This window comes from Procambarus clarkii, chromosome 21 (assembly GCF_040958095.1).
Source record: "Procambarus clarkii isolate CNS0578487 chromosome 21, FALCON_Pclarkii_2.0, whole genome shotgun sequence".
Lineage (NCBI taxonomy): Eukaryota > Metazoa > Arthropoda > Malacostraca > Decapoda > Cambaridae > Procambarus > Procambarus clarkii.
The window spans coordinates 27,292,864-27,313,141 of record NC_091170.1 but is presented as its reverse complement, the minus strand read 5'-3'; the positions used below and the strand labels follow the sequence as shown (position 1 = coordinate 27,313,141).

General features: G+C 39.1%; 1 protein-coding gene across 2 annotated transcripts in view; it reads right to left on the bottom strand.

The window, feature by feature from the left end:
• The window catches only part of LOC123760673 (uncharacterized), a 231,305-nt gene that overhangs the window by 13,043 nt on the left and 197,984 nt on the right, over nt 1-20,278 (bottom strand). The window contains exon 3 of one of the 2 annotated variants that reach the window (XM_069328223.1): nt 2,493-2,768. In XM_069328223.1, the coding sequence (XP_069184324.1) occupies nt 2,493-2,524 (32 nt within the window). In that variant the 5' untranslated portion in view covers nt 2,525-2,768. The remainder of the gene's footprint in view (nt 1-2,492; nt 2,769-20,278) is intronic. The other variant, XM_069328222.1, reaches the window with a different exon arrangement.

Below are 20,278 nucleotides of genomic sequence, written 5' to 3'. Positions count from 1 at the left end.
ACTGTTTCCTGGACGATTTGAATTTTTTTTTTTACTTCTGACGAAACTCTTCTAGTGTTGGTGGACCTCTTGTAGCGCTAGCAAACGTTATGTAGTGTTGGCTGGCATCTTGTGGAGTTGACAGACTTCTCGCAATGTTGGCAGATAGCTTGTTGTGTTGCCAGACTTTGCAGTGTTGACAGATCTCTTGCATATAATGCAAGAGATTTATATTAGCAGGTAAGACTCTTGTAGCTTGTCTAGATCTCCCTAGAATGTTGCCAGACCTATGAATAGTTCCGATATAAATATACAGTAATGGAGGCACAAAACTTGTGGAACTGGCCGGCAACAAAGAGTTGTCACAAGTCTTGAAGCTTTAAGAAACATGATGCAGTGTTGGCCGACGGCCGTAGAGATGGTGGATGCCGTATAAAAACCCACATAAGAAACTCCAAACACCTCAACAATTGAATCCCGACAATCTTTTCTAAACTTTTGGGAAAGATCATTTGTCTTCTCTCCTCCCTTCGCTTAACATTTCCTTGGAGGCTCTCCTTGCCGACTTGTTTACCCCCTCCATATTTTGTTTCATTGGCTCCTTATTTACTTCTGTACTTCATTATCCTTTACTTAATTCTTCCGTTCTTGGTTTCCTATTTATTGTTCCTTTATCGTCTGACCCACTTTCTCTCCTTTTCCTGCTTGTCCTTTTCTTGTAAATCATATTTTTATTTATTTTTTCTTCTTTGCCTATCTCTTTCTTCTTCCAACTTTGCTCTCACCTCCATCCTTTTATTTCCTTTCTTCTTCCTCCATCCCATGAGTGAATCCTCTTATAACTTGCCAGTTAAGTTCTCTTTTGGAAAGCGAACTTCCGAGACACTTGCTCCTGCGGCAAACTATCCATTATTTGAACTGACAGAATCACAAATATTGCGTCTCAATAATTCTTAATGACTCAATAATATGAGCTGGAATGAATGAAGAGAGAGGTATCCTGGTCTCGTCTATCCACACAATATCTGTAAGCAGTGGTTTGAGTAAGCATCTCATTTTCCATTGTTAACATCCACCTCTGAACTTTCTAAATTTATCTATTGAATAATTTGAATAACATTTGTTATTGTCGACCTTTCTGATATCAAAAAGTAACAAATCCAATAACCCCAAATACTCCCCGAGAGTAATTTTGTATAGATAAAAGGGATAAATAATTCCTTAAGCACAGTGCAATGTGTGCATTGTATTTTGATAATGGATTTTCCGAGTACCACAATTCACTATATTATTCCCAGTTTGACGTGAGAAACGCTAGGACACACGCTATCACTAGGAGTCACTGACGGTGAGAGACAGACATAGGGACAGATACAGACATACAGACAAATTTGAAGGACTCAGAGATGAGTGGAATCAGAGACATAGAACATGGTATAGGCTGATAGGCTCGCGTAGAGGATGAGAAAGGTGAGACAGAGGTGTTTGTGTGTGTGTGTGTGTGTGTGTGTGTGAGACAATATTGCACCGGTTACAAGCCAACATAATTGCATCAGAACCCTGTCACACTGATATTAATCAGCTGTGATCTGCGTCGATTTGGATTTCTCCGACCTGTTGTCTGACGGCCACTGAAGCTTTAGATAATAACACACACAGACACGCACACACATAATGTGTGTGCTCACAGTATCAGAGTTGGGGGCCTCACGGCTGAGTGGACAGCATTCGGAGGTTGTAGTTCTAAGGGCCTGGGATCGATTCCCTGCCGAGGTAGAAACAAATGGATAGATTTTCATTCACCCTGATGCCTCTGCTCACCTAGTAAATATGTTCCAGGGAGATAGACAGCTGCTACAGGCTGATTCCTGGGGATGAATGGATATGTGAGTGTGTGTTTGTGTTAGAGTAGTTTATATGTAGTAGATATAATAGAGGGAAAATAGATTAGTCAGAATTGTGGGGTCCAAAAGCAAATAGCTCGATTTTGTAGACACAAATAGCAAATATACCTTCCCTTAATTCTTAGTTACACGCAGGCGCATACGCTATATCCATGTCTACATCCGTACCACAGATTATATGATAATATATATATATATATATATATATATATATATATATATATATATATATATATATATATATATATATATATATATGTATATATATATAATATATATATATATATATATAATATATATAATATATATTATACAATTGCATGCCACACACATGGATCTCACATGCATTTACTCATGCTCGTCACATATACACACACATGCTTGAACAAACCTACGCCACATACAAGAACACATAAACGCCGAGTACTCTAACATTAACAAGAACTAGCATTTACACTCATACTATTTCAGATACACCCCAACACTTGGCTATTATATTAACTAGTTTTTATTACACGACTAATAACAGCACTTCATAATATTGATCAATAATAAATAATTGTATTAATATAATAAGCAATAATAGTAGTGGCCGCATGAAGTACCGACCTGTACTTCCTCTGGTCCTCGATGATCTGCATGTGGCCGTGAGGACACCCACGGTCCGTGTGGGAGTTGAACTTGCCCAGAGAGAACTTGTGGAAGGCCAGCTGGATGAGGTCCCCGTGTAAGCCGCCGGCAGCCACCAAGGTCAGGTTGCACACTGGGGTTTTCTTGGTCTCCAGCGGCCAGTGCACCTGCAGCTCGTACGTCTTGCCGACGCTGCCGGAGTAGTTCCTGTTGCACTCTGTGGACGGGCAGACGCTGGGGTCAGCTGCTTCATCCCTGGGATTTATGTATATAAGAAAAGATGGATAGTCTTTAACGTTTCTAACAGATCAATATCCTAGTGGTGCTCATTTATACAAACAAAACCTATGAGATCACCTCAATATCCACCAAAAAATGAGTCATTTGCATATCCAAATTACAAATACATAATTTTTTTCATTAGCAAAACAGGTAAAGACGACGTGAGAAGGCGAGCACAACGCTATATTTCCATGTGGAGTAAAAACTCGCTCAACCTAAATTGGATTTTGGCTGACGTTATCCCAGATGCGTATGGCGAACCCTCCCCGTGGTCCGGGAGGACCCGTGATGGAGGTGGGATGGATGATACCTTAGGTGGGGAAGGAAGAGGGGGAGGGACGAGATGGTGGTGGTGGTGGTGGGATAATGGTTGACGGAGTGGGTGGTGATAAGATGGATGGAGTAGAAGGATGAGTGGGTTTAGAAGAGGGATACTGTCTCTGATAGACTACTCCTATTAGTCTATCAAACTATGCTTGAAACAATCTAGGAATTCCATGTCTATTATGTTAGCAGGTGGTGTTTCCCAAAAATCTAATTCCCACCCCGGCATTTACCAAGATCTTTAATAAATCGTCTAATTTTTTTTCCAATTCGTATCCTTATGGTTCGTATTCCATTTCGTTCTCCATATATTTAGACTCCTGTAAATATTCCACTTATTATTCACCCGATACATATGAATGTTTCTCTCGTGTCTTCCCCTTCCTCTTCTCCTTAATAGATAATTTAAAACAGTGTTCTTAAGTTCTCTTCAAGGGAGGTTTTTAATTCTTAGAATGATCTGAATTAACCTTACCTGTGCACGTTCAAGTAAATTTATGTCTACTGTATAGTACAGTACACAAATTTTACAGCATTATATAAATAGGGTTTAACAAGGGTAATACAAACAAAAGCATTTTACATATTATTATTAACGATTCCAGATAGAAATTTCGGTTTCGTATTTGCCTTAAATCGATCATTATACATCGATTTTTTTGGCCTATCTCTGCTGATCATAACTCAAAATTTTTGCGATAAATATTTATTACAAAGTTTTAACACTTTCCCGCAGACATCTATCAACGCCCAGGCTCAGATCCCTGTAAGTGTAAGCATTAAACTTTCGTAAATTTTAAATGGGCATTTTAGTGATCTTGTAATGAATTTCAACATTCTTCTAAATTTATTTCCACTCAGTTTCATATGCAAATTTGCTAATCATGCTGTTCAACACCGTGTCCAAATCATTTATATATTAAGCAACAGGAGTCCCAGGACATGCCCCTTAGATACCCCACTAGAAACAACTCTAACTGGGATATTGCTGCATTTATGCTAAGCCTTCGCATCTTTTGTAATAACCAAGTCCAAATCCCACTTAACCTGCCCACCACCCACATCAATTCCACGCGCCGGATATATAGAATCAAATGCTTTGATACTGTATATTGTCGCAATTCTGTTCACATTCAACTGCTTGAAATATGCTGGGAAAAATAAGAGTCAATTGTTTTAACATAAACGGTTCTTGGTGAGTCAATGTTATGCCCCTTTATTAAACTAATATAGGTGAGTGAGTGGTGTTTACGGTTATAGATTAAAACAATTTACCGTCGATAGGTGTTAAGCCGATTAGCCGAGAAATCTTTTTAAATAGCCGAGAAATCAGAGGAGTAAGTGACCTATCCTCGTCATAAATATAATGAGTAAAATAGGAAATAAGTTGATATAGAGAGATAAATGTAGCTGAAGTTATGGATTGAGAAGTAAAGATGCAAAGAAAACTATAAATTGAGAGAAAACAGAGTTAAAGAGGGAACTGAAACTGGAGAAAATGTTGAAATAGAAACCAAGTTCAACTTCCTTACCATCAACCAGATGTCTGCTGGAAAGGAAGTTTACTAGACACGACATAGCTACATTCACCAATAATACAAATTAATAAAATGTAATTTCACAAAAACTAAATTAGAAATTTGACTCTTACTTAGAATTCCAAACAAGCAAACTACTGTGCAAATATAATAAATATGTAACGTATATACCAAACTAAAAAAAAAAGTTAACAAAACTATTTAACTAAATATAACTATTAAAAAAAGCAACACAAATACAAAATTAAACTTTACAGAACTTACAAACAGTAAGCAAAAAGTAAATATACATGCAAAGAGTTGAATTGATTATATAAATAATACAAATATTCACATGAAACTGACCAGAACCCTGAAGCTACCTCGACAAGTTTGAAAAAAAAGTTTCAGAAAAATGGGAAAAAAGATAGCTCCGAATAATTGAACCAGATTATTATAATTGAATTATTAAATACAGGAAATTCAAATGATATTGTAAATAGAATATAAAACTGGAAGGTTGTATTAAAATACATTAAAATTTCCTTTTGGAATTACAATATGCTCACTAGAAATATATATTTGAATTTGAATCTTGAAAAAAGAATTGAAACAGAATACCTGTACAGTTTTAGAATTTGATTCCAATATTTAAAATCAGGATGCTGGAGCTAGAATTAAAAATATTTGAAATCTGGCTAAAAAATGTGGAAGAGGGAATAATTAATGCAAAATTTGAGAAAACCCGTTGATTCTGATGGAAATCGGAGCAATGTCAAATAAAAATAAATAAAAAAATATATTCACCAAAATATATTATTACTTGGAGTTTGGACTTGGAGATAGAACTTCTTCACATATTTTCCGTTTTCTGGAGAAATGGGAAGAATTTTTACACAAGGCGAAAGTTATTTATGTTTTTTGTGGTAACAGTGGTATTATAATTTGTTGTATTGTTTTAAATGATCTAGGTAGAGTTTACTTTGAAGTTTGCAAGCTAAAACTACGATATTTATCAGTAGCAAATGCGAGTATTAGCCTGTTATTTAAAATAGTTTGTACATTTTAAGCGACAGTATATTTTGGTCCCCAACCTGTTGCTGAAATGCGTTTAATAGTTTCGTGTATTCCTGATGACGTGCCCGCCGAAATTGCTTTGTCCAAACATGGGAACATGTGTCACACCTTTTACTTGGTGTGTTGTTCTCGAGGGAGCTACTTGGTGTGTTAAGCGTGTGTTGTGTGGACCTTATAAAATACCCAGAGATCAGCTGCATCTCTCTCTCTCTCTCTCTCTCTCTCTCTCTCTCTCTCTCTCTCTCTCTCTCTCTCTCTCTCTCTCTCTCTCTCTCTCTCTCTCTCTCATATATATATATATATATATATATATATATATATATATATATATATATATATATATATATTAATATAAATATATATAATATAAATTTAATATGCGCCATTCGCGAATGGTGTATTATTGTTGCGATTACATTCCTAACAGAACAGTCCCGGGCGTGAGGACAATTTCTAAAAAGTTTAGTGAGAATCCGATTCCATATTTGAATGTAACGCGAACGAGAGTTCCATTATACGCCTCAAGGAAGCAATACTATTATATTTCCAGAAGAATGGCTGTCATCCTCTTCCTGCTGATATTATTGGTGTACAGCTGTTTCGGGCGTCATACCCCCCCCCCTCTCTCTGCTAGTATTTTTAAACTTGTCAAAATATGACAAAGAAAGGAATATCTTTAATTTGTATCTGTCTCTGTTGTTTGTTGGTCCTAATAGAGCACATTATCCATCATAGCCAAATAAGAACGGGGTATTTTATTTGAATTAATTTGTTGTTAAATTAATTTGTGAATAAAAAGTCGATATTTACAAATGTAACCTAATTGTTATTGAACTCGGTCATACCTGTAAAAACATACAGTGCAATGCGGCAGCATAATTATTGTCAATAGATAACAAATATTGGCTTCAGAATTTTTTTTCACTTTGAGCCTTTAAAAGTGAAGTTTGGATGCAAATTTATAGGTGAATACCAATATAAAATAGAAAATTGCTATAAATGCTTCATACAAAAAATGTTTCCTCTTATAGTACAAAAGTATACATATTGGCCACTGCTTGAGTACATGACTGATGACACAGGAAACGACAGATAACAGAAGACCAGTTACTCAACGACCAAGTTATGTTTTACGAAATGAGGGGTGAGAACACTGACTTTATATATCACACTAATCGCACTAAAGAGAGAGGGAGGAGGAGGGAGAGAGAGAGAGAGAGAGGGAGGAGGGAGAGAGGGGGAAGGGAGAGAGAGGGAAGGGAGAGAGAGGGAAGGGAGAGAGGGAGAGAGGGGAGAGAGAGGGGGGGGAAGGGAGGGAGAGAGAGAGGGGGTGGGGAGGGGAGCAGAAGAAGCACAACGGGGTGAGAAGAACAACAGCTGGCGACCCAGATCAATGAGCGACGCCTAAACGCGTTTTCCTCACGAGTACAATTCAAGAGGAAAGATCCATTGCGATTAGCGGGAAGCAGGAAGACTGCGTAAAATATTGCGCGAGCATCTATTACTAACTTTCCTGAACGGTAAATGTGCGGACACGGCAGGAACCGCCCTACACGTGAGAACCAAACACATTGGACTACGTTCGTGTTAGCTTATTCATTATTATTAATTTTTTTTATTTGTGCTCCGCGCCAATTGATTAAATTTCAACTTCTGTTTATCTCTGAAATTATTAGCTCGTCCTTCAACTTTCCAGGAAGACACAATAAAGGGCAACTAAAATTATATATATATATATATATATATATATATATATATATATATATATATATATATATATATATATATATATATATATATATATATATATATATACATACATATATATAAATACGTTTAGTAAAAATACATGGAAACATATACAAACACTCAGGCCTCCCAAGTCTAACCCGAAAGGCACAAATAAGTGTGTCAACAATATATTTGAAACTAGCAAATAACAGAGTAGCCTTAAAAACCTCTGTAAAGAGGCATTTAGGACACTGCATACCACCTACGTGAAAAGTGTTAGAATTTGCATACCGACGGGAAGCCTCAGTCTCAAAAAAACACAAAGAAAATGTTATATATACACAAAATTTGACCCCCCATGGATGGTTCTAGGATGATGGGGGATGGAGCAGGAAATTTAGTTATGGGAGCTGGATCTATCGACGCTGTAAAATAGACAAATGAAACATTGTAGAGATATAAAATACCAAAAGGGAATTTTCAAGGAGGAAAAGGAATAATTTGATTCAAGGAATACCAGTGGCAGGAGAGGAAGCTACAGACACACATGTTTACCATGCATACCAAAATGAGAGAGTATACGTCAGTTGTGGAAGAGAAGTTGACAAATGAAATAAAGTAGACGAGGAGGGAGGGAAAGACAATTCCATCGACAATGTTAAATGTAGACTTAATAAGAGACTTGTAGGTCGGCACTCATTGCATTAGATGTCTGGCTGCTGGAATAACGGGTCCAAGAGATGAAGCTCAATTTTCCAAACAGATCTAGCCGAGTATAAATAAATGAGTACACACACACATACACACACACACACACACACACACACACACACACACACACACACACACACACACACACACACACACACACACACACACATTCACACACACACACACACGGCCCTTTGGCCACATGTTGGTCGATCTCCGCGAATTCGAAAAATAAAAAAACTTGAGTGAGGCATTTAGTATTGGCTTGAATACGTGGAGAGTATGATGGTCTTCTCTCTAACCAATTGACATTCAGTGTCAGTGCTCTTGCCTCCCAATTCAAAGCATCAAAACAAAAATTGCGAAACGAAATAGCATTTGTGTGTTTAAGTGAGTACGTATTTGAGCGTGTGTGTTTGCGTGCAATCACCTTGTAGTGCTTGTGTTTGTTGATGCTCAACTATTGGTACCTGCTTCTCAAGCTCGGCTCACTGTTACAGAGGTTCTGGAACCCCCCCCCCCCTCCTTTTGGCACTGTCATATCTACACTGCAAGCAATATACAGTGTGGCTCTTAATGTCCATCTTCATTCCATATATTTACAAATCTGACACTTAAAACAAATTAGTTTTAAATTTCTTGCAGCTTACTGAGGTTCTTAGTGTTCAGATGTGTTCCAGTTGTCTGGGTCCACCCCCAGTGGTTGCCTATTGTCAGTGGTCGGGAACCTGTTAGATTTATCCAGATATTCATTTGGCAACCTTTCTCAGGATGCAACCATCAACAGTGGCCTTATTCCTAGTACCTATTTATTGCTAATTGAACAGATGCCTTGGGTGTAAGGAAACATTCCCAAGCGTGTCTGTGTTGCGATTATTAGACCCGGCACTGTTGGCTATAACCCGCCAGAACTGTCTTTATCATCTTAATGTTTTATGTGTAATCACATGTCAACCGTTTTCGTTTTCCTCTATACAGGTGACTTTAGGATTAATTCCTGTAGCCTTTCCTCATAGCTCATACCTCGCAGTTATACCTGTTTTTTATTAAGTGTCATAACAAAAATATAATTTACCTCTGAATACACAACAGAATAATGTGGCTGGAATACACCGCTGTTGCAAAATAAATATCTCTCTGAATGCATAACGAACGTAAGTATAATCTGGTGTTACATCACAAAGATCAGATTATCGTCAGCTAAGTAATCAAACTTTGCCATTGTTAAGGTGCCGAAAGTCAGTGATTGGGAATTATTGGGCAAATTTGCTAATTGTAAGCAAAGGTCAAACAAAGCATCACATGTACCCTGGCGGTATGCTTAGTTGACTACCCACAGCTGTTATGAAATCGTATTTATATAAATAAAATAATTCATTCCACGCTGTGGATTGAATTTAAATCATAAGATCCTAATACCGTCGTTTCAGATTTTATTGTGCATTTGTATCTGGTCAACCCCTTGGTAGACGAGTAGGCTTTTTCTCGACTATGTGGTATTTTTATCAGTAGTGGGAATTCTTCAAAACGCAGACAACAATTCAAACCAACAGATGAATCACGTGCAACACCAAGCTATCGTCCAACTTAACTCTTATATATTGACTGTTGATGTCTAACACCGTCTTCATTCTCCCTTTCTAAAGACGAAGCTGTGAGGCACAACGTGCAATGTATGCTCTTCAGTGATGCTACTGCTGTGCTACGATATTCTAATTGTTAGTTAAAGGTCGCCTGCTACAGTCACAACTGTGACGTTGTGTCCCTGCTCATGACTAGAATGAAAGCTGCCACTATCCAGGCCGCCAGCCTCAACTCTCTGTGGCTCTCTTCCATCAGTTGAGCCCAAATCTGGCTCTCTAAATTTCATCCCTCCCTAATTGGTTAGATTTCAGTTCCAGGCAATCTGTTACTAGACCGGAACATCATACCATTATTACATTCCACACTAACATGCAACTTCTTGACTTCCCATACATTTACATAAGGAACCTACAGAAAACAAAGTTAGTACAGTATTTATAAGTGTTAAACTTGGCAATCACAGCAAGACGAGGGCAGATAAGCTAAAGATGCTTATCGTGCTAGTGCGCGTGATTCACGATATACGGAAGTCAACATTTTCATGAAGGGGTTCAGAGTGGCTGAAGTGAAACTTAAATGTTTCCGGAATGGGGATATGAAATGACATAGGGGGAAAGAGAAAGGGTAAGAGACAAAAAACAGATAAGCGGTAAAACGAAACTGAATAAAACATTAATCGACAAATTGGAACGACAAGGAAGTGACAGGGAGAAATTGAGAGAAATGAAAAATTAGCCTGAGATAAAAAATGGTAAGGATTATCTCTTTTTTTCCGCTTTAGCTCTTTATAAAGATTAAATGAGAGAGATAAAGATAAACATAGACAGGGAAGAGAAAGAAATGAAAGATATAGACTAAAGGCTAAACACTGGGACAAGGAGGAGATCCATTAAAAATAATAATTATAAATAATTCTTCTTGAACAAACGCATCGTGTTCAATAATACACTCTTATTACTGTTACTGACAGTATTATTGTAATTTCTAAATCAATTATTCTAACATAATTCTAACATTGTTAATTATACAACTTATCACCAGGCTCCCGATAACGTGGACCATGAGAGCCGGACTCTGGGTTGAGTGGCGGAGGGAGGACTGGAGACTCCTTGTCTCCTGGGGACGAGATAAAAACCATAACTCACTTATGGCGTTTCCTTGGAAGCGGCTCTGACCCGAGGCTTCCTCGAAGTGGCGCCTTCTGTAATGTTTGGGAGGGGGGGTCGTCAGATTTTGAGGAGGGGGGAGGGAGAAGAGGGTAGAGGAGGGGTGGATAAAGGAGGAGAGGGAGGGGAAAAGACTTTAACTGTCCTATTATTTTTCTCTCTACTCTTAGAAATTCCAGGTGTGATTGATAACTCTTATATATATGACTTAAGCTGTTGCTTGTGAAAGCTCGTATGTGTATTTGTGCTCGTGTATGTGTAGAAGTAAATATTATCTTTTTACATCACGATATGAGATCTGTATTATGAATTATTTTGTAACAGTTTTTTTATTTATGTTGTTAAACAAGTATCAAATATTTCCTATTTGCCAGATAAGTAATTATTACAACCATCATATTTCTAAGAAATTCCTTCGTAGATATGAAACCATAATATTTACGTTACTCTAATTTCGGCCACATTGTAACGAGCTATTAGCCTACGTCATCGCCTTGACTAATGATCCTCTCCGTGCTAATGACGCCAGGGCAACGCTCCTTAATTAAACGAGCTGGAGAGAAAAATTTCGGCTTCTGTCACCTCATCTGCAAGACAATTAATAAAGTTATACATTTCGTAAAGTGAATTGCAGCTCTCCTCGTGCAAAACTAACTCTGGAAGAGCTTTATCAGGAATTCTTCACGGCTTTCTAAACATACTTGAAGAAAACTGTCCGCTCTAATTATTATTTTGCACCGAATGGTAGATTGCCTCTCAAGAACGGTTTTTGAGTGCATATTTCTCACAGAGTAGGAGAGTTACATTTTAGACTGAGTTCTTGCCATAAATATTTTGCTAAATTTATCTCCTTCAGAAACGACAAATTTTGCATCAGTTTCTTCTCATAAGAATCACTAGGTGGTTAAGCTCTCAATTATCTGGAGGAGAGGTGTTCAGCACGAATCTAGCGTCAAATTCTTCATATGCGCATTTAAAATGATTGTTTAATTCTAACGCCTTAGTTATAAAGTCTAATATTTATTACTGGAATTCTTAGCATCAAATAATTACCGCTAATATATAAAAAGTTATGTATAGAGCAAAACAATTTGTATAGCGTGCGAAATGTCGTCTCGAGAACCTGGTACACTCTACGCTCCTTATAAAGGTTCAAACAGGCAACCTTTAGGCTCTCAGGGCCATCTTAACACCTACTTAGCACAACCATTTTGAAGTGTCCTGAACATTATGTAAATCAGGAAGCCAGGGACGTGTATGATCAGATCTCGATGTAAGGTCTCCACATCTACCCCTTCCTGGCCTCCAGATGCTGTAAGACTCGACTGAAGATCCCGGAAGGACCAGAGCCCTCAGCATGATGCACTGCCTCGCTCACACCCCTCTTGGTGTGTGTACTGAGTCTTAAGTGTTCTATGGGGGCGTTAGTGTTGGCCACAGAGGGTACTATGGGGTGTTAGTTCTGTGGGATACATCTTGTCTCCTGCAGCCTTTAGGGCTCTGCTTAGCCGTTTTTTATGTGAAACAGCTTTTTATGTTGTCGCCACATGAGCAGAGGAAGCAGTTACACACGAATGCTTGAGAAAATAGTTATATAAAATATAAACCTCTCGCTCTCTCGCTCTCTCTCTCTCTCTCTCTCTCTCTCTCTCTCTCTCTCTCTCTCTCTCTCTCTCTCTCTTTCTCTCTCTCTCTATCTCTCTTCAACACTTAAAATTCTGTCCCTCTAAATTATTGCCTTCCCAATTCTCTCACTTTTCAGTGTAGCTGACAGAGTAATTAATGTCCTCTCTCTCTTTCCTTTTCTCTTTCAGTCTCGTTTTCTGTATATCTCTGTTTCTCACTCGATTTTTTAATTCTCATTTCTGCAGCTTTTCATACTCACTTCTTTCATCTCTTACTCGACGTATATATGATTTATTGCACGTATGTCTAATATATTTTTGTCAATAGATTTATTCATGTATAATTATAACCTATAACCCACGAATCGATCAATCATTCTGTCTGTATACGAATGGGCCGCTAAACGCAAATAGCACTGTCTATGTTCCTAGGGTCCGTCTGAGCACTGCCTATGCTCCTAGCGTCCATCTGAGCACTGTTTATGCTCCTAGCGACCAACGACACAACCCCATATTGTCTAAGCAAGTCGGGTCAGTCGTCCTCACAACCAGCTGATAGGAGTGACGACTGACCTGAATCTACCCGAGTACAACACCCACAATGATCTTCAGACGAGAATTGTCATTACATTAAGAACTGGCTAGTGTGTCTGGAGCAGCCTGGAGGATGGTCGCCTCACCAACCCTTGTCCAGACGCTCACCGCAGGCCAATGTCTCTCTTGTAATGAAATGGTCACCTGTGAAACACTACCAGGGGCAGTGGGCGGGGACTCGCTCCCACTGTGTTAGAGGGGACTCGCCCACACTGTGTTAGCAGGGACCCGCCCACACTGGGTTAGCAGGGACCCGCCCACACTGTGTTAGCAGGGACCCGCCCACACTGTGCTACGGAGGACAGACAATCTAGTTAGAACCCAAACCTGATTACTGGCAGCTCCTTCATATGAGTTTTATCCGCGTCTCCCGAGTAGAGCGTGGTAAATAGTGAGGAAAACGAGTGACTGGCGGAATATTTTTGTTAGAGAGAGGCAGAAGGCGAAGAAAAACGTGTGCCCTTTTTTATGGGTCCTGCTGAATAACAGATGGCTGAAACCTTTAATTTTGGAGAAACCTAAAAAAATTTTTTATTTATGGATGGATAGTATAGAAAACATTTTTGTTTTTATATTGGATCATACTGTTGCTGATGTTATTTTTGGGTTGCAGCGAGGGTCCGGCGTCACGCCTGAGCTGTTATAAAAATTTAGCTAGTTTGAATTCCCTTCAAAACATCTCACCGGTGGTACTTTTTTTTACATGACATTTTTTACTTGCTGTTAAATGGTTTGGGTCAAAAAGGCGTAATTTAACTTGATAACGAGGGCAACAAGCTCTCGTTATCAAGTGAACAGAGCTTGATGGCCTCTTTGCCAGGCGAACAGTGCTTGTTGCCCCTCGCTTACAAGTAAATATATTCCTCTGTCGCCAGCGCTAACAAGGGAACATTTGCAATAAACTGTACTGTATATTAATGTTGTGTACAAGCTTCTCGATGTGCTAGTATCCGTGTTTCAGCAATTTGAAGACTGAATCACAATAGCGGGATTGAAAATTAGAGCCAAAAATCTAGCAACATTTCGGGCCATCCTGGAAGAAAAAAAAATATGATCCACGACGGACTGATTCTTCGTCAATTCCATAATTTTCAAATTTGTGGGCTATGTATCGTCAGCATTTTCTTAAATATATTTTATGAAATTTTGAAGAATGTTAAAGGAACACGTTTCAGATACTGGGTATCTCAAGCTCTATCTTTTAACTAATAATGTATTATCATCAACTGACTCTTAGGATTGTCCTTGATGAAGTTGAATAAAAAAGCTATTCAATTGTTGTTAGTGTTCAACAGGGCAGTGTCCTTTGATCTTGTTCGTGGAATGTCTGCAGCGATCAGCTACTCCTGATATCTGAAGCTGCAACCTGAGCTGAAGACTTCAATTTAGCCCTTACATATGCAAGAAAGGAAATATCAGCTACTACGAGGTTTATTAATAACTACTTGCAGGAAATTCTTCCAAGGGTATATAATCTCAAGTTACCTTTACAGCAGAGGAAACACAGGTGATAATAACTAGACTGCAATGGCTCTTCAACGATCATAACAAGCAAGGCAGGTAAGAAACTTATCGCCTTTAGGTGCATCTTGCACCTTCTCGACAGTAGCGGTTGCAAAAATATTATATGAAGTTCAAGGTCGCTCTCATTTAAGTATGCACCTCGGTCCTAGGTGACCTTCTTCCCATCATGCAAATTCTAGACAGAGTAAAGAACTGTCCGAGAAGTCTTATATCTAGCGTTGACTTGTTCTGATTGGAATGGTCCATAACGCCAAAGATCTCTCACTGAACATACTGTTGTGTATAAATGTTCTCAGTTTTCCCACCTGGCTCAACTTTGTGAACAACCAGAAGTCGGCCACCACAACACACGACGCTCAGACATCAACAGTCTCATCCAGGCTGTGCCCTTCTCAAGAATATCACTTCATCTGCGATCATTCATAACTAGACTGACTCACATCTACAACATTTTCCCCCTCAACATCTAGTTATGCCAGAAATCAAGTCTTAAATCACTGTACACGATTGTTTCTTCAAGAAAAACTAATAAAAAGGTCAATAAGTATATATTTCTAGACGTCATGTTAGCTGATGTAGTTTAACAGCTTTTAGCTTGTTGTTTTACTGGGTAGATTAGCACCAATCCTAATAAACCCATTTTCTTAATTGCTAGAGAGCGAGAGAGAGAGAGAGCGCGTGACTGAGGAGAAGGTAAGCACTCCAACAATAACCTGTTTTCCTTCCATGAATTTCAATGGTGAACGTCAGCAATAAATGTTTAATATACAAATATATCTTCAAAACTGGAAGAATATGTACGAATATGCAGTGTTGTCGGGTAGAAAAATGGTCCTTATTAATGAGTTCGGCAACTTGCGGGTGTGGAAAAACACAGGAGAGATGGAGAGAAGGAAGGAGACAGGAAGAAAGGAAGGGGGGGAAAATGGAGAATGGTATACAGACATGAAAAGAGAGGTAAGAATGAAGAACATACGCCGGGAAAGGTAGAGGTGGACAAGAATAGAAACGGAAGAGGGTGAAAGGGATAGAGAGAGACAGGGAGAAAGAAGGAAAACACAGAAAAAGAAATATAGGAGAAAGCGAGAGAGAGAAATAATTGCAAAAGCTTTTAAGACTTGATTCCCGCCCTGATGACACTCTGAGAGGGAATTAAACAACTCCAGAAGCTTGTTTTAAAAGCATTGGACCTTGTAAACTTAAAAAAGTGACGCAGATTTCAGGCAAACCTTTCAACTCTTCTTCATTTCGGCTGTTAACCTATTCCTCTAAGACCCTACACCGCCCTCCTGCTTCCAAACTTTCCGTGCAAGTACAGTTGTTACAGTGATTATGAAAAGTAATACTACTAATAAAAATAATACAATAATATAGAATAATAATTATTATTATTGTATATAATTATTATTGTAAATAGTAGATATGGTAATATGTAGTTAAGTGTTACCTAAATATTCCTTAATATTTACATATCTCTGGATAACTAAACTTAAAACAATAATAAAGATGGAAGAAGAGCTGAAGTAGAGATGGTGAAAATGAGTGACAATTGAGGAGGCAGAAAGTGCGAGGATGCCACAGAAAGGTGACTGAGGTGTACGAAGGTGCCGAGCAATGAGAAAAGAATATAAAATGGTTATTATAAAGAGAAAATATGAAGGAATGATAAGAGAAGAAAGTAGGACCTGAAAGTGCAAAAGGCTACAGAAACTTCAGCAAGGGAAGAAGGTATGATAACTAGAGGAAGGACTACAATATGTAAATTTATGTTGGACACTGCCACGTTCACTGACCATCACAAAACTTAATTAAAGACACGTTACAGACAGTTTTTTTTAATGCAGCGTTCCATGTTAGCCTTAGCGGGACGCTGTTCAAATTGCCATAATTTTGCCGAGACGGGAAACAAATATGTGCAGAGTGTCTTACTTGCTGCTACTGTTCACCCTAGCAGTAAAGCGGGATCTGGGAGCTCAACAACTGCTACGGGCTGCACCCCTGAGGATTGTGTGTGCGTGTGTGTGTTAGAGAAATATATGTAGTACATATGACCAAAAAATAGGAAAGTGGTCAGTATTTTAGACAACCGATGGTTAGAAAGGCGGGGTCAAAGAGCTAACAGTTCGATCCGGCAGGAATAATAAAATAAGAGACACGCGCACACACATTGTCCCTGGACACACACCTCACGTCCCTGGAGAATAGAGGAGTAAGGTGAGACATAATAACCACCTACAAAATTCTCAGGGAAATTGACAGGGTGGACAAAGACACACTGTTCAGCACGGGTGGAACACGAACAAGGGGACAATGGTGGAAACTTAGTACCCAGATGAGCCACAGAGACGTTAGAAAGATTTTTTCAGTGTCAGAGTAGTTAATAAATGGAACGCACTAGAAAGTGATGTGATGGAGGCCGACTCCATACACAGTTTCAGGTATAGGTATGATAGAGCTTAGTAGGCTCTGTAGATATTATTGAGACAATTGAGAGGAATGACCAAGGAGTCGAAGCTCAACCCCCACAATCTCATTTAGGAGAGTGTACACACACAGACAGACCCTGAGACACAGACAATAGCTCAGAACAACACACGCAGCAATAAAAGAGGAAAGGGGTGGATGTGCCGATTAAATCTTCCTGGATTGTCAGAAGGTATTTGATACAGTTCCACAAAAGAGACTTTTATACACGGCTGAGAAACGGGTAGGGGTAACGGGGATGGTGCTCAATTGCATTAGAGCACCTCTCTGAAAGGAAATTGAGGGTTGCGGTAGAATGGAGAAAATACACAAGGGGAGTACTATAAGGGGAATTCTAGGACCAATAATATTTCTATTTTACGTAAATGACCTAAATTAAGAATCAGATGCGTCCATATAAAATCTTAAGGCCGATTAAAATATTATAAAGAGAGTGAGAACAGACAAGAATTACAAAGGGAGTGCAGGACGACCTGGAAGACCATCCGAGATGCTGGAAAAAAAAGGATACTTTTATCCCAGTAAGCAAACGAAACCCGAGTTTCTGTGTGTCGACTTAATCTTCTAACACCAGAGGCTCAAGTAAGCAGGATATTGTCAGCACTATGATAAGATACTGACAAACATAAGAATAACATTTAAAAAATCTAAACTAACCAAATATAATCTACTCTAACTTGCAGCTACCAATAACAGTGTAACTGTGTTAAAGTACTAAAATGCACCTCTGTTAACATTGCTAGTTAACAGGTATTATTACGCTCAGTACTACATCTAATGGTTCTAATATAAATTCTTATATACAAAACACCGAATTGTTATAAAAATGTACAATTACAAAATAAACTGAAACAGAACCTTTTAATATTCACATGTTGAATATATTTAATTTTATACTTGTAATTAAATGCAGTTGTGGCTCCGGGTTATAGATATCGCTAATGGTTACAGCAGGCCTCAGCTTGCCCATCAGTGTAGCCTTCCTTCCCTTCCCCATTAACGTAGCCTCATTTACTTACCCCCCCCCATCACCGTAGTACCCCTTACTACCTTCCGTTATTGCAGCACAGATCCCCTCCTCCAATTAAGGTTAACACCCCCCCTTCTCTCCCCTGAAACTGCAGCTCCACTCGCCTCTCCACATCAATGCACCTCTATTCCTCCCGTCAACAAACCATCCTTCCCTCTTAAAATGAAGCTCCCGTCTTCGCAGCCCCGCCCTGTTACCTTGACAACTAATTGCCCCTTCCTAACAATAAAAAAATACTTCCTCTTCTAACAAAAAAGCTCCACCTCCCCGTCAAGAAAGCATCTTCTCCCCGTCAAGAAATCCCCTCCTTCGCGTCAACAAAGCTCCTCTTTCTACGTCAAGAAAATCTCTCATGAAGAAACATTTATCCCGATCAAGAAAAAAATGATCCTCGATCATAAAAATTTATCCTCCCGATCAAGAAAATTTCTCCTTCCCGCCGACTAAACTTCTCTCCCCGTCATAATAGAGAGCAATAGTGTGTACAGAACTGGCCTAAAAATAAACATAAACCGTCAAATTCCCTACAAAATATAAAACTAACACTATGGGACACTCACTCTCTCTCTCTCTTGTCTCTCTCTTGTCTCTCTCTCTCTCTCTCTCTCTCTCTCTCTCTCTCTCTCTCTCTCTCTCTCTCTCTCTCTCTCTCTCTCTCTCTCTCTCTCTCTCTCTCTGTCTCTCTCTCTCTCTCTCTCTCTCTCAAAGCGGCAGTAAACCACCTCTCAGGAGGAAAAGGGGATCAGATTCTATTTCCTGGGAGGATCCTGCTTGGCTTAGAGATGCCTTCAGTTAAGCGAAGGTTGGGTAAAGCAGCCGGAATATTTCCACAGCTGGAGCGTAATCCTTAGTTTGTTTATAAAGAATTTCCACGAGCATCTTTATTTCTGTTAAATTGAATGAAATGTTTGTTTATTTTTATAATTTATCCCCACTTATTATCAGTGTAGTGATGGATGACGCCAGTAGACGTTTGTATCTGCCACAGAATTTTATTTTAAATCTAATTTTGACATTATTATATTCGTTATTATGTCACTTACCATACCTATGTCACATTCGTGGCATAATTATACAGAGGAAAATAAAGGTGATAGGAGAGAACATTTATACTTTTGAATGTATTGAGAAAGAATAAATACGAGGATTTATTCAGTATAGTTTAATGTATTTTTAATGAGCGAGGAAGTGTTCACGAGCGCCGTCTAGCAGCCTCAGACCCCGTGGCGGCCGGTGAATTCTAACGCGAAAATTAATATACTACATGTTATCTTCCAATTATTTTCTTATATCGTCATTCTGAAAAATTGCTCCCTTTAAATTTAATGAACGCAGAGGGGCAAGATAATAAGGAAAATCTAGGCAAAAACTTCGGAAATTTCTATCCTACCAAAACAGCCCAACACCAGGACGAATCCATCATCACAACCCACACACAGACGGGTTTCCACTTTACCCAATTTCTAGTGTAAAAATTTCTGGTTCCCAAATCGCCAGAGGAAAGAAGAAAAATATTCTAAAATTTTTATATTTTTTCCTCTGGAGCGTTCCCTACGGACAGCGGCAGAGCTGCAGGTCTGTCTAGCATGTAGGGGTCGAGGAGAGGGCGGTCCTCCTCCTCCTGGTCTGTAGCGGGCCGAGGCGATGGTGGTCCTCCTCCTACCACTTGCGTGTAGCAGGCCGAAGGAAGAAAAGGTGTTCCTTCTTTACCTATTCACCGCCCTATACTTTCCATCTGATCCCCTCACTCTCACAGTGGCAGGACTGCATTTTAGTTAGCAGGTACGCTCTCCTTATATTTCTCCTGCATCTTTATCTTACTGCGTCTTTAGTATATATAACTAGTCTTTTATTTTGGCGTCGTTAATCTACCTGGACCATCAAGAATTCCGCTCCGGCGCAACAAACCGCTACACCTTCGCTATAGATCAGGGCTTGGAGATGTAACCAATTACACAATCCTGAGGTTTAAGCTTCCTTGAGCTCCAGGACGGTAACCAATAGTTCCCGTCTTCCCCGTCTCGCCATGTGACACGACCTGCAATCCACACTATGATAAATGTGCACTTTAATTCTAATTGTGCTATTCAGAAATAGAGTTGCATCGACTGGGCCA